The sequence below is a fragment of the Anomaloglossus baeobatrachus genome, chromosome 5, assembly GCF_048569485.1.
Source record: "Anomaloglossus baeobatrachus isolate aAnoBae1 chromosome 5, aAnoBae1.hap1, whole genome shotgun sequence".
In the NCBI taxonomy this organism is placed as follows: domain Eukaryota; kingdom Metazoa; phylum Chordata; class Amphibia; order Anura; family Aromobatidae; genus Anomaloglossus; species Anomaloglossus baeobatrachus.
This window is the reverse complement of record NC_134357.1, coordinates 527,493,739-527,508,495: the sequence shown is the minus strand read 5'-3', so window position 1 is coordinate 527,508,495 and position 14,757 is coordinate 527,493,739. Positions and strand designations below refer to the sequence as shown.

Below are 14,757 nucleotides of genomic sequence, written 5' to 3'. Positions count from 1 at the left end.
TTCAATTGTATGCCGTTCGGGCTCTGCAATGCCCCAGGGACATTTCAGAGATTGATGGAGTGCTGCTTGGGCCATCACAACTTTGAAACCGTGCTATTGTACCTGGATGACGTCATAGTCTACTCCAAGACCTACGAAGACCACCTGAGGCACTTAGCAGAAGTGTTTGAGTCCTTGTCGGAGTATGGCCTGAAGATAAAGCCGTCCAAATGTCACCTCTTGAAGCCAAAGGTACAGTACCTGGGTCATGTGGTCAGCGCAGAAGGTGTGGCACCTGATCCGGAGAAAGTCACCGTAATCAAGGACTGGCCAAGACCCACCACGGTAAAGGAGGTGCGGCAGTTCCTTGGGCTGGTGGGCTACTACCGAAGGTTCATTGATGGTTTCACCAAGATAGCGGCGCCTCTTCAAGATCTCCTGGTGGGCCAGCCAAAGAAGGCTAAGAAGCAAAGCCCTCCATTTGAATGGAACAGTCAAATAGAAACATCTTTTGTCCTGCTGAAAGGGGCTCTCACGGGAGAAGAAATTCTGGCCTACCCTGACTACAGCCAGCCCATTGTACTGTATACAGACGCCAGCAACGTGGGACTGGGAGCAGTTCTGTCCCAGGTGCAGGGAGGCCGGGAGAAGGTGATAGCTTACGCCAGTAGGAAGCTTCGTCCCACAAAAAGGAATCCAGAAAACTACAGTTCCTTCAAGCTGGAGTTCCTCGCTATTGTTTGGGCAGTGACTGAACGCTTCAAGCACTATCTGGCATCGGCCAAGTTCACCATCTTCACGGACAACAACCCGTTGACACATCTGGCAACAGCCAAGTTAGGTGCGTTGGAGCAGCGATGGATGGCCCGGCTGTCTAACTTTGACTTTACCATCAAGTACCGGGCTGGCAAGAATAACAATGCTGATGCGCTGTCCAGAATGCCTCACTTACCCGAGTCTGGAGAAGACCTGGATGAACTCGAAGAGATAGAGTTACCGGCTTTCCATCACCAAGGTGTTTCCCAGTGTGAGCATGCTGTAGGAGTGAAGCGCTCGAGCCAGCACGAGGTCTCGGTCAACCCATTACTCCACCATAATTGGGAAAAGACACAGAACGGTGACCCGGCCGTGTGATTGGTCAAGGAAAAGCTAGCACAAGCTGAGACCCATCTCGGTCCAGACGCTCCACAAGAAGCCCAGCAGTTGTGGAAGGAGACGGGACGACTGTTCACCTACCAAGGCAAGCTCTGCAAGAGATATGTCAACTGGCGAACGAATGAACTCGTCTGGCAGATAGTGGTCCCACAGAGGGATGCTCCAATGGTCCTAGCAGCTTACCATGATAAAGCAGGACACTTCGGGTGGAAGAAGTTGGAGACCCTACTCCGCGATCGGTTCTACTGGGTGCACATGAGAAAGACAGTCGAGAAGTGGTGCAGAGACTGTGGTCCGTGTAACCTGAGGCGGAAGGATGATGCCAGCCAGAGGTCTCCCCTACAGCCAATTGTCACGAAGCAGCCCCTGGAGTTGGTGGCCCTGGACCACGTGAAGTTAACACCAAGCCGGTCCGGCTATGTGTACGCCCTCACCATTGTGGACCATTACTCTCGTTTCCTGGTAGTAGTGCCTGTGAAGGACCAGACAGCCAAAACAGCAGCTAGAGCATTTCAGGCATACTTTTGTCGACCTCACGGGTATCCGGAAAGGGTACTGACTGATCAAGGTCCTGCATTCGAGGCAGAAGTGTTCCAAGAGTTCTGTAACATGTACGGCTGTAAGAAAATCAGAACAACACCGTACCACCCCCAAACCAATGGATTGTGCGAGAAGATGAACCATGTGGTTGTTGATATGCTCAAGACTCTACCTCTGGAAGAAAGAAACCAATGGCCAGAGAAGTTACCAGATCTGGTAGACCTGTATAACCCCAAAACTTGGACCCGAATAAATAATGCCATAGTGGTACCAGTCTTGACGTTCCCGCAGTTGGTCAAGCCAGAGACAGAAGAGGTTCCAGATCCATCTAGGGAACTGTCCGCCCCAACACAAGATGACACACCAGCAGTGGAACAGGAGAATCAACCCCCTGTCAGTGGTGAACCTGTCGTACCCTTGGTGACTCTCAGACCACGTAGGCAATCATCACGCATACCTATCAGGGATAGGCCTACCCGTAGTGCTGAGGTAGCAGACACTCCAAGCAGTCAGGGACAAACACCAGAGTTACGCAGGTCCCAACGCAGCACTCGGGGACAGTCCCCTCCAAGGTATAGAGAGTAAAAAGAAAGAGTACCTATTAGAATGTAAGTAGTTATTTAAAATGTCTGTAATGTTGTGTATAAAATGTTTTTTTTGTGATTTGAGTAAATGGACAATTGGGCCACTGGACTATGGGTGGCCAACACTCTACTGTACATAGTTAGCACCAGTGTGCTCAACACCCCTGAAGAAAAACCCGTCCGGCGTGCATAGAGTGGGGTCATCAATGCTCTGACGCACGCCCAGAGCCTACGTTGGGGGTTTTATCGTGGCAGGTCCCCCATGGAGCAGTGTAATGGACACCCGGCAGGGAGCTACACTGGACTCTTATAGTTGTTTAAGGTTGTAACATGTTATGTCTTGTTTTGTTTTCTTCAGTCCGGGAGAACTGAGTTTAACTAAGGGGGAGTGTGGCGCCCCAGGACCTGGTCGCCACAACAGCATTGCCCCTCCAAAGGGTTAATGCTAAGCCTGGAGGTAATTGGGAGGTCTATTGGCCAGTAAGTTTAACATCCAACGCAGTTCCTCCCTCAGGCCAGCAGGGGGAGCTCTGAACCTGGAATTCCAGGGAGCATTCCTTAAGCCTGACCTGAGGGAGGTGTTAGTGGTCAGTCTGTAGAGAGAAGTGAGAGTAAGCAGACGCAGAGTAGTGCTGTCCTGTGGAACTGGGGCCTAGAGCTGGAGCAGCTTGGCCCAGTGAAGCAGGAGGAGCAAAGAGGCACAGAAGAGACTCGGACATCGGAGTCTGTGGCCACCAGGGCCTAAAATACTCCCTGGTAGCCGAATCCGAAGGGCAGGAGAGCTGCAAGCACCTGGCCCAAAAACAGCCCAAAGGTACAGCTGCATCAACAGGGCCCGGTGTGGACTCCAGCAGAGAAGCACCAGAGAGGGCCTGCGCGGCCTACCACAGAGGGAAAGGGACGTACCACTGGTCCCAGCAGCAAGAGGGCCATTGCTAAATTCACAGAGCAGGGTCCTATCACAGTAAGGAAAAGAACAGGAGTAGGCCTCATACTCATCTGGACAAAACGACATCTCAGTTACTTCCAGGTCGGCCGTTTACCACCTGTAACGGTCTCCCAGGACTAACCGTTAGTGAAGTAAAAGAGGAGAAGGTAAAGAGACTGTTGTTTGTGCCTGTCGGCCCTGCACCGTGTTATCCACACAACACCATAGACTCTCACGAGCACCAACAGTGTCCCCGGGGCACCGCTCCACCTGTGGGGAGCAGTACCACCATTGCTGCCATAACATCACCCCGGAGGCCTCACACAGCAGCGGCGGCTTAATAGCCGCAAACCACAGGTGGCGTCACGAAATAAAAACTTTAATTACTCCCAAGTCACCAGCCATTTTAACTGACACCCACCCGGGCCACGGAGTCGGGCCCCGCCACCACTGACGACCCCCGGACTAGTCCAGCCCGGCACCAGGTGTCCCATAGCCCTGGGGTGGGCGAGTCATATGGAGTGTTCGAAGTGGAGCCAAGTGTGTACACTGTACGGAGTGGAGCCGCGTGTTGTACAAGGTGTACAAATCGGAGCTGCGTGTGTATGAAGTGTGCGGAGGAGAGCCGCATGTGTACAAGGTGTGCGGAGCCACGTGTGTGCAGAGTGGAGCCTCGTGTGCGACGTGAGTGTAGCCTTGCGTGTACAACCTGTGCATAGCAGAACCTTGTGTGTATGATGTGTACAGAGCGGAGCCGCATATGTACAAGGTGTGCAGAGCAGCGCGTATTTGTTATGTATGGAGCGGAGCTGCGTGTGTATGAGATGTACGGAGTGGAGCCGCATGGGTACAGGGTGTTGCTCCTAGGTATCGATGCAAATAGAGAAAAGCCTATATAGCATATGGCAGCTGCTGTAAAACTTGCCTCTCATAGTGCCCCATCTATGAGACCTGCCTAATGCGGGCGTCACATGAGACGATCTATCGTGCGATATGTCGTCGGGGTCAGTTTTCGTGACACACATCCGGCATCGTTTGTGACGTCGTTTCGTGTGACACCTACGAGCGACTCTGAACGTTCGCAAATCGGTTACAAATCGTGTATCGTTGATACGTCGCTCATTTTTAAAAAGTCGTTTATTCTTCTTTGCACTGGTTGTTCATCGTACCCGGGGTAGCACACATCGCTCCATGTGACACCCCGGGAACGATGAACACAGCTTACCTGTGTCTCGCGGCTCCCGCCGGCAATGTGAAAGGAAGGAGGTGGGCGGGATGTTTACGTCCCGCTCATCTCCGCCCCTCCGCTTCTATTGGCCGGCCGCTGTGTGACGTCGCTGTGATGCTGAACGTCCCACCCCCTTCAGGAAGTGGATGTTCGCTGCCCACAGCGAGGTCGCTCTGCAGGTAAGTGCGTGTGACGGGGGTTTAATGATTTTGTGCGCCACGGGCAACTGCTTGAATGTGACGCACAAACGGGGGCGGGTGCGATCGCACGATAGATTGTACCGTGTGATGCCCGCATTAGGCTATGTGCCCACGGGACAATGTACCCGCGGATTTTTCTGCAGGTTTGTCCTCAGGTTTCCCACTGCTGCTCCCCGAAATACGCAGCTATCCATTGCTGCGGGTTCCGAGCATTTTTGTTGCGGTAAACCTGCGGGACAAGTGCGGAAATACCTGCAGAAGTCCCGCCCTGTATCTCCATAGTGGAGGAGCGGGAATTCCGCAGATATTTCCGCATGAATAATTGACATGCACTTACGTGCGGCTACGGGACATCTGCAGCATGTTCCGCAGCCGCCCATACCGCAGCATTGATACAGCACTCCCCAAATACCATAGTATAAAATGGGGAGTGTCTGTACTTGCTTAAACCTGTGGATTTATCTGAAAAATCCAGATAAATCTGTGTGTATTTCGTGTCAAAATCCACTGGTACATTGTTCCATGGGCACATAGCCTAAAGGCTACTTTACACGCTGCGATATCGGTCCCGATATCGCTAGTGTGGGTACCCGCCCCCATCTGTTGTGCGACACGGGCAAATCGCTGCCCGTGCCGCACAACATCGCCCAGACCCGTCACACATACTTACCTGCCCGGCGACATCGCTGTGACCGGCGAACCGCCTCCTTTCTAAGGGGGCGGTCCGTGCGGCGTCACAGCGACGTCACTGAGCGACCACCCAATAGCAGCGGAGGGGCGGAGTTGAGCGGGATGTAACATCCCGCCCACCTCCTTCCTTCCGCATAGCGGCCGGGAGGCAGGTAAGAGCTTCCTCGTTCCTGCGGTGTCACACGGAGCGATGTGTGCTGCCGCAGGAACGAGGAACAACCTCGTTACTGCTGCAGTAACGATTTTTGAGAATGGACCCCCATGTCACCGATGAGTGATTTTGCACGTTTTTGCAACGATGCAATCGCTCAAGTTATATTTTGATTCACATTTCATTTAACTTTAATGTTGAACAATGTTAATAAGTGATGTATACTTAATGTAATAATATGCTGTTAAAAAAAAATTGGGGTTACTTCTTTATTTTTCATTGCTGTCAATCATTGACAGAGGCGCTGAAATGCAGCATCTCCCGTGGACCACCTTGTAAATTGATCATTTAGAGCTGATGGGTTATCATGGCAGCGAGCCCTACTGAAGGCCCTCGTCACTGCCATCCTAGTCTTTCTGTGAGGGTACGCTCACACGAGCGTGAAAATCGGACGAGTGCAATGCGAGAAATTCTCGCATTGCACTCTGACCAATGTTAGGCAATGAGGTTGAGCTGTTGGTCAGCTTTTCTCGCATCCAGATTCTGGATGCGAGAAAAGCGGCAGCATGCTGCGTTTTGCTGCTACCGCCGTATCTCTCGCACCCATTCAAGTGAATGGATGCGAGAGATACATCGGACTGCACTCGGATGTTATCCCAATGCAGTGCGATCTACGCACAGGCTGACAGTGGAGGAGATGGGAGGATTAACCCCTCCCTCTCCTCCGCAGCGCCTGCACTCAGCTTCACAGCTGTGACCCGATCGCAAGATCGGGTTACAGTCGCATGACACCCGGCTCACGCTCGCAGCAGAGCCTGAGCCAGGGGACATTAGCATATCGCATCCGATGCTCTCGCATCGGATGCCATACGCTCGTGTGAGTCCAGCCTAAAGCTCAGCCAGAGGATGGCCTTCATAGGAGAAAAACAATTACTTGAGATGACCAAATCATTCCACTGCAAATCAAGTTTAATAAAAATGGCAATTGGATTCATGTGGATTGACCTTCCCTTAGAAAAATATTAAAATTTGAATGCCCTCAGTGGCTGATACCTTTTAATGGCTAACTGCCAGGTTAACACACACTTTTTCAATCTTGTAGGGGGTCAGGCAATTTAACTTGTTACGTGCTACCTACAAACTCCAAGAAAAATTTTTTCAGGTAAATGAATTTTATTCTTTTGTGACCACACACTTAGTGAGGCCTGCAACACACATCCGTGCCCCCGGTACGTGTTTGGTATGTTTTTGCACATACCGGGGGCACGGAGACACGTTGACAAATGTTACCCTATGGTAGAAGGCACACACACGTAAAACCACAAGAAACGTGTGTCCGTGTGGTTAGTACGTGTGTGCGTTTTTCCACACGGCCGACATGTCCGTTTTTAGCCGTCAGCATGCAGGCACGGACCCGCTAAAGTCAATGGGTCCGTGCCTGGACGGACAGCACACATAGCATGTCCGTGTGCTACATGTACCGTCCATGTGCGTTTTTAAAAGAGCGATGTCGGGTTTTGGGGTTTTTTTGTTAAATGTCAGTCTACTTACCTTTTTTTCTGCTGTTCTCAGTCGTCATCCCTTTGGCGCTCGGTCTGTATCTTCCCCTGTCGCATACTCACTGATCATCAGCACGGCGAAGAACAGCTGTGCCAAAGATACGCGGCTTTAATTAATTTGAAAATGCCGGCCACTCATTAATCAATCTACTATTCCCTGCTTCCCTCGCCCACAGACGCCTATGATTGGTTGCAGTTAGACACACCCTCACGCTGAGTGACAGCTGTCTAACTGCAACCAATCACGGCCGCCGGTGGGCGGGTATATACTGTGCAGTTAAATAAATAATTAATTAAAAAAAATGACGTGGGGTCCCCCCCAATTTTTATACCAGCCAGGGTAAAGCCATACGGCTGAAGGCTGGTATTCTCAGGATGGGGAGCTCCACGTTATGGGGAGCCCTGCAGCCTAAAAATATCAGCCAGCAGCCACCCAGAATTGCCGCATCCATTAGATGCGACAGTTCCGGAACTGTACCCGGCTCATCCCGAATTGCCCTGGTGCGTTGGAAATCGGAGTAATAAGCAGTTAACGTTAGCAACCCATAGCTGCCACTAAGTCCAAGATTAATCATGGCAGGCGTCTCCCCGAGATACCTTCCATGAGTAATCTGTAAGTTAAAGTAATTAAACACATACACCTGTAAAAATCCTTTATTTGCAATAATACACACTAACAAATACCCTCGTTCACCACTTTATTAAGCCCCAAAATCCCATCCATGTCTGGCATAATCCACATCGCTTCCAGCTCTGCTACATGACGGTGACAGGAGCTGCAGAAGAACACCGCCGCTCCTGTCAGCTCCACGCAGCAACTGTGGTGAGTAGCGCGATCAGCGATGACGTCACTCAGGTAACTCGCGGCCACCGCTGGATCCTCCAACTGTGAAAGCAAGTCGCCCAAGTGACAGCGAAGAAGTCACAGGTGAGTTGCGGTCTCGGGGGGAGGACTCCAGCTGGCCGCGGGTAGCCTGAGTGATGGCAGCGCTAATCGCGCTGCTCTCTTCAGTCACTCAGGGGATTAGCGGTCACCGGTGAGTCCTTCAAGGGTGACTGCTAATCAGTACGCGACACCCAGACAGAGCCGCGGTATGACTATGAAGTCGGGGGAAGTTCACCACAGTTCATTCTCATCGTGCGACTCTGTCTGCTGTCAGCCGACATGTATCAACGACATTGAGCATCACACACAGAACATTTCACATGGACATTACACGTACGCATACACAGCCATTCCACACGCACACACGGCAAGCATACGCCATCACACGGATGTCACACGTACCGGAGAAACGCCCATAAAAAAGGGAACACGGACCCGAAAAACGGAACGGAAGACACGTACGTTTTTTATGCAGAAGTGTGTTTTAGGCCTGAGGCAGTGTCACAGGTAAAGGTCTTTTTTTACTTCTTTTGCTCTTATTGGTGCATAGTTCTGAGGTGTTATTTCTTTGTTTGGGATACTATATAAACTGGTCACATGCATGATGTAATAAAGCAGATACTTTCATTACACCATAAAGCATGTGTGCTGCAATAATTTTCTTGAGTGGTCATAAAGCAAATCTTACTAATTTGGACTTCCACTGGCATAGAAGGGGTGTATTTCACTCACAAAATGCAAAATGAATGCTATAACACACCCTCCTTGTAGAATTTATTCATGGCTTTCTCTCTAATCTCTATGGCTAAGCTTTAACGTCTTCTCATTATCCAGATTCATCACAAAATGGCTGCTGAATTCCCTGTTTCTGCTTTTATACAGGCTATGATAGTCCCTCTTAATTGGCTGGGCATGTGATGGGATAATGTCATGGTATTATATGGAAGATTACTCGGACACGCCTGAGGTAATGTGATATTTTTTGTTAAATATAATCTTCCTCAATGCGTAAAATGTCAGTTGTAATTTTTGATGATTCAAGTGAAATGAAGCGTAAATTGCTTGACTTCGCCTGATTTAGTAATTTCCTACATATTCAACAAAAATTTTAGTAGAACTGAATGGAATTGCTCATCTTCAGTAAAAAGTATTGAACTAGCATTGACCACCAACGTGTAGCACATTAAGAATATGAATATGATTCACCCGTGTTTAAATGCATTCATGGTCAAGAAGTTTTTATTCCATAGAAATGAATTCACTGCTTTCTAAGCATGAAAATAGCTCATCTACGGGGTGACTTCTATAATGCTTAAAACATGATTTTTGGTTAAAATACCGCTGAAATTCTGTGCATCAGTACAGCTTCTTCCCTGTGTGAATTGCTGATGTGCAACAAGTTCCAACTTTCGTTTAAAATATTTCCCACATTCCGAACATGAAAAAGGCTTCTCCCCTGTATGCGATTTTTGATGGGCAATAAGATGGCATTTCTGGGAAAAACATTTACCACATTCTGAACATAAAAATGGCTTCTCCCCTGTATGAGATTTTTGATGGCCAATAAGATGGGATTTCTGAGAAAAACATTTCCCACATTCTGAACATGAATATGGCTTCTCTCCTGTGTGACATCTCAGATGCTTAACAAGATGTGTTTTCTGAGAAAAACATTTCCCACATTCTGTGCATAAGAATGGTTTCTCCCCTGTGTGAATTCTCTGATGGGTAACAAGATCTGACTTTCGCGTAAAACGTTTCTCACATTCTGAACATGAAAATGGCTTCACTCCTGTGTGACTTCTCTCATGTCTAATGAGATTCCAGTAATTGTTAAAACACGCTCCACATGTAGGACATGAATATGGCTTCTCCACTTTGTGAGTTCTCTGATGTATAACAACTTTTGAATTAGTCTTAAAACATTTCCCACATTCTGAACATGAAAATCCCTTTGCTTTAGAATGACTTTCATCAGGTTTAACAAGATTTGACATATCAATGTAATATTTTCCATCTTGTAAACATAGATTCTCCTCTTTTTGAGATCTTTCATGTCCAACATTCTTTGTGATATTTTTCTTTTTCTTTAATGAATCAGGAGAAAGGACAAATTGAAATGAATTAGATGATAGATCGTCATTCTGAAGGGCTGGTGGTATATCAGGCATACTGATCCGTTCTTCATATGCAGCTTGTGTGATACCATGATCAAATGGTTTAAAATCAGAAGATATCACATGTTTCTTTATGTCAGAAATGCAATCACCTGCCGAGAATAAAAAGTCTTTTTTTTTATTATTGTATAATATAATTTTATTATATTTATTTTGTATAATATTTCTACATATACATTTCTATAGAAATTACAGGACATTAAGTAAAATTCAGTACAACAAAAACAAACAAAAAAAGTACACATATTTGGTACTGTCATGTTCAGGAACGACCCGATCTATAAATCTGTCTTACTAGTTAACCCCTACAATGACCACAATAAAAAAAGTGGAAAAAATTAGGCTTTTTCATTAAACTGCCGGTAAAAAAGTGGAACAAATGCGATCAAAAAGACAGATGTAAAAAAAATGGCATCTCTGGAAAAAGTCATCCCGTCAACCAAAAAAAAGAAGCTGCCATGCAGCTATTGTCAGCGGAAAAATAAAAAACTATAGCTGTCAAAATATAACAATTCGAAATCAATTTTTTTTCTATAAAATTGTTTTTGTGTGAAGGAGGCAAAACATAAAAAAATATAAATGGTTATCATTGTAACAGTACTGACCAGAGGAATAAAGCCATCTTATCCCTTTTACCAAACAGTGGATGACAAAGAAACTCCCCAAAAAACTAATTCTAAATTTGATCATTTTTTTTTGATCCTGCCTCCTAAAGTTTGCTATAGAAAGTGATCAAAAAATGTTACGTTCCCAGAAATTGTACCAATAAAATCATCAACTCATCCCACAAAAAACAAGCCCTCACATGACTGTAGAGAGAAAAATGAAAAAGTTATAGCTCTCAAAATATGGTGATGGATAAACATTCTTAAAGCATTGTTTTAGTGGGTGATAGTAGCTACTGATAAGCGAGTACCACCATTCTCGAATTCTTGGTACTCGTTAGGAGCAGTTGGATGCGTGGATGGGCGAGTTGATCACCCGAGTATAATGAAAGTCAATGGTGAACTCGAACATTTTTCCAGAAGATTTACCCAACTGACTTTCCATTATACTTGGGTACTCAAGTCGTGCCCATCCAAGCATCCAACTGCTTCTAACGTAACAAGTACTGCACATGGTGTTGCTCGCTCATCACTAATAGTAGCCAGACACAAAATACCCGACGGTGAATGGCAGAATAAATAAATAAAATACATTTTTGACCTGCTGTTTGTTGATTCTGCCTCCTAAAGATCATAGTAAGGAGCTGCTCACATTTACTCTGAGAATTTATACAGGGTTTCCATGTAAATCTCTGAAATGCGTGATTTAGATGGAACCCGCGAGAGAACTTTCACTTTAATGAGGCAGAGGCAGTCATTTTGGACTCTCCTTGGCCTATAATCCAGCAGTGTTTGGCTTTTTGTGTTCATAAAAGCATAGTTGGCCACAGTTTTGTGTACCTTTGAAAAGATGGACACTGTTGAATGGAGGCCATAGTGCATGGATCCCTCGGAAGTGTTATCTGAATTGTGTAATTCGCAGATTTAGTTGTAAACCCCCAAAGCAAGTGCTCAGGGTAGAGCACAGGATAAATATAATCTAAAATATCATCTAAAATATTTACAATAAAAGCTTCAACTCATACCGACTTAAAAACAAGCCTCCACTCAGGTCCGTCATCTAACATTGGAAATATAGGGGGCTTCCATGTTACTAGTAACCCAAAGGCTTCTTAAAAGTGGGGTGCCTTCACCCAAATAGAAATCCAGCAACATCTGCACTCCCAAATCAAATGCCTCGTTTCCTTCTGAGCCTCACATTGTGCCTAAACCAAATCTAGCAGCCACATTTTTTGCATTTTGAGGAGAGCCCACTTAATTTACAGGGTGTGTGTCTCCAGAAGCAAGCACTGGGCACAGTTTATGGGCACTACAATGTACTGGGCACTACAATGTACTGGGGATTACAATGGCAGATTTGAAATTTTCACTCAGCAACATTCATTGCTGCTTGTTTCTGGAAATCACCCATGGAGTCAAAACAGTCACTTAGAATTGTGTATAAATTCACAGACTGGTGTTATTTGGGTACACTTGATGTCAAAATTATTACACTTGAGGGGAGAGTCTGCTCTTCTGGCATTTAGGAGCTCTGTATATGGAGTCCGCAAAATATTCTAGGAAATCTGTGCTCCAAGGGTTCAATCGCTTTCCTACCCTCCCTCTCATGTCTCGCCGTGTGGCTAAGTAGTACTGTACAGCCACAAATGGGGTATTACCACGTTCAGGAGAAATTGTGTGACACACTTTGTTGCCACTATTACCTAGTTTCCATGTGAAAATGTTATATCTGGGGCTAAAACTAAATTTTCTTGGTAAAAATATAATTATTTGTTCTTCACCGCCCAATAGAATCAAATTCTGTGGCACATCTGTGGTGTCAATATGATCACGGCTCCCCTAGATAAATTCATTAAGAGATGTGGTATGTAAAGTATAGTCACTTATGGGGAGTTCTGCTGTTCTGGCACCTCAGGGGTTCTACCAATGTGACATGGCACCAGCAAACTATAATGGCAAAATCTGCACTCCAATATGGCGCTCCTTCCCTTCTGAGCTTTGCACTGTGCTTCAAAAGTAGTATTCTACCACATAAGGGGTGTCAGCATACTCAAGAGAAATAGAACAATAAACTTTGTGGTCCATTTTTTTCCTATTAACCATTATCAAAATTAAAACCTTTAGGCTGTAACAACATTTTAGTGGTAAAAATGTAGTTATTCTCTTTCACCACCCAATGGTATAAAATTCTGTGAGGTGCGTGTGGTGTGAACATGTTCACTGCACCTCTAGATGAATCCATTTGAGGGGTGTAGTTTATAAAATGGGGTCACATATGGGGAGTTCTTCTTTTCTGGCATGTCAGGGACTCTGCCAGCGTGACATGGGACTCTCAAACTATTCCAGCTAAATCTTCACACCAATGTGGCGCTCCTTCCCTTCTGAGTTTTCATAGTGCCTCAAAAGTAGTTTTTGACCACAAATTGGGTGTTGGTGCACTCGTAAGCAATTGCGTAATAAATTATAACTTTCAATCTCTCTTATTACCCCTTTTGAAACATAAAGTTTTTAAGGCCAAAGCAACATTTTATTGGAAGTAATGGGAATTTTTTATTACTTAACCCAGTGTTATTCATTTATGTGAATCGCCTAATGGTGTAAAATGCTCACTATACCCCTAGAAAAAATTAATTGAGAGGTGTAGTTTCCAAAATGTGGTTATTGGTCGGGGTTTCTGCTGTTTTGGCATGCAGAGCTCTTCAAATATATGGCGTCTGCAATCTATTACAGCCAAAATGGTGCTCAAAAATTCAAATAGCACTTCTTCCCTTTTGGACCTTGCTGTGCACATAAAAAATAGTTTTCAACTACATATGGAGTATTGGTGTATGCAGGAGAAATTGCCCAACAAATTTTATGGTCCGTTTTATGGTCCGTTTTCTCCTGCTACCTTTGTGAAAATTAATAATTTGGTGCAAAAGCAATGTGAAGCCCCACAGGTGTTGTATCGGTGCATTACCTTCAGGGACTCCACTCAGCTGGATCTGGTCACAGGTAGGAGATCTTCTTCTTGTCGTGACGCCACTCTCAGTATTGCGGCCAATAGAGACCGCCACTGCAGGTTGAGGGGCGCCTGGGGCTGATGGTGTGTGCAGTTAGTTGGAATAGCCTCCTGAGAGTGAGGCAAGCCCCAGGGCCCTGTGTAGGTGTGTAGTACCACAAGGCGCAGAATAACTCCACACAGGCAGAATGTCTTTCAGGGTTTTTACTCACTTCAGGTGGCAGGGTGAGTAACCCGGGCGTAGCTGGGATGAACCAGGCGGGAACCAGGTGTCCTTCAGGCTGACTTGTGAGGGTGACTACTAACTCGCCTTCCTTAGCCCTTGGTGGTTTGGGGTGACCCCGACTTTGAGTCCCTATGGGGGTCACCCAGGGAAGTTGCTGAAGCCTCACTCCCCTTCGTTTGCCGTGTGCTTGTTGCCTGGACCAGCTCACTCCAGCTGCTTGCCTCCTGTGAACTGTGGGCCCTAACTGTGGCTACGTGGCTGCGGCTTTTTTGTGGTGTTGTGGCGTGGGCTTTGAGAGCCCCACACCGGCAGGTTTAGCAGAAGAAAGCTGGATCTATCTTCGCTTCGGGATCTGCCGCCCGGTTGGGCCTGGTGCTCTCTAGCAGTCTCCTTACTTCCCACTCCGTGCTTTCTCTCTAGCTGAAGATGGCTTTCAGGTAGCACTCCTAGTTGACCGTTCTCCCCCGTCAGTAGCCACTGCGCGGGCGCTGTTAGACAGCAACAGCCCCACAGGTCTGCTCCTCACTGAGCCCTCTGGAGTTCTCTGCTCTAACTGACTCACTGCCCCTCCTCTCCTGTTCTTGCCTACGCCACCTAGCAACCAGATTCTCTTACCACACCCCTTGAGAGGAGATGGAGGCTTTTGGCCCCCTCCACTATTCCAGTGAAGGTCAAGGCTTTTCCCCCTCCTGGGATCCCCAGGGGTCCTCTCATGGGTACATGTGTGAGAGCTGATTACTATGCGCCTGTGTTCCACACCCCGGTCAGCCTTCTGGATTACCTGTATTGTACTGTCCCCAGCATGGGTGCAGTACTCAGTGGTGCCTGACCAGGTCAGGGGCGCCACA

General features: G+C 46.9%; 1 protein-coding gene across 1 annotated transcript in view; it reads right to left on the bottom strand.

The window, feature by feature from the left end:
* Nucleotides 1-9,188: 9,188 nt before the first annotated feature.
* The window catches only part of LOC142312169 (uncharacterized), a 47,597-nt gene continuing 42,028 nt past the window's right edge, over nucleotides 9,189-14,757 (bottom strand). Inside the window, exon 7 of the mRNA XM_075351072.1 lies at nucleotides 9,189-9,710. Coding sequence (XP_075207187.1) covers nucleotides 9,190-9,710 — 521 coding nt within the window. The 3' untranslated portion in view covers nucleotide 9,189. The remainder of the gene's footprint in view (nucleotides 9,711-14,757) is intronic.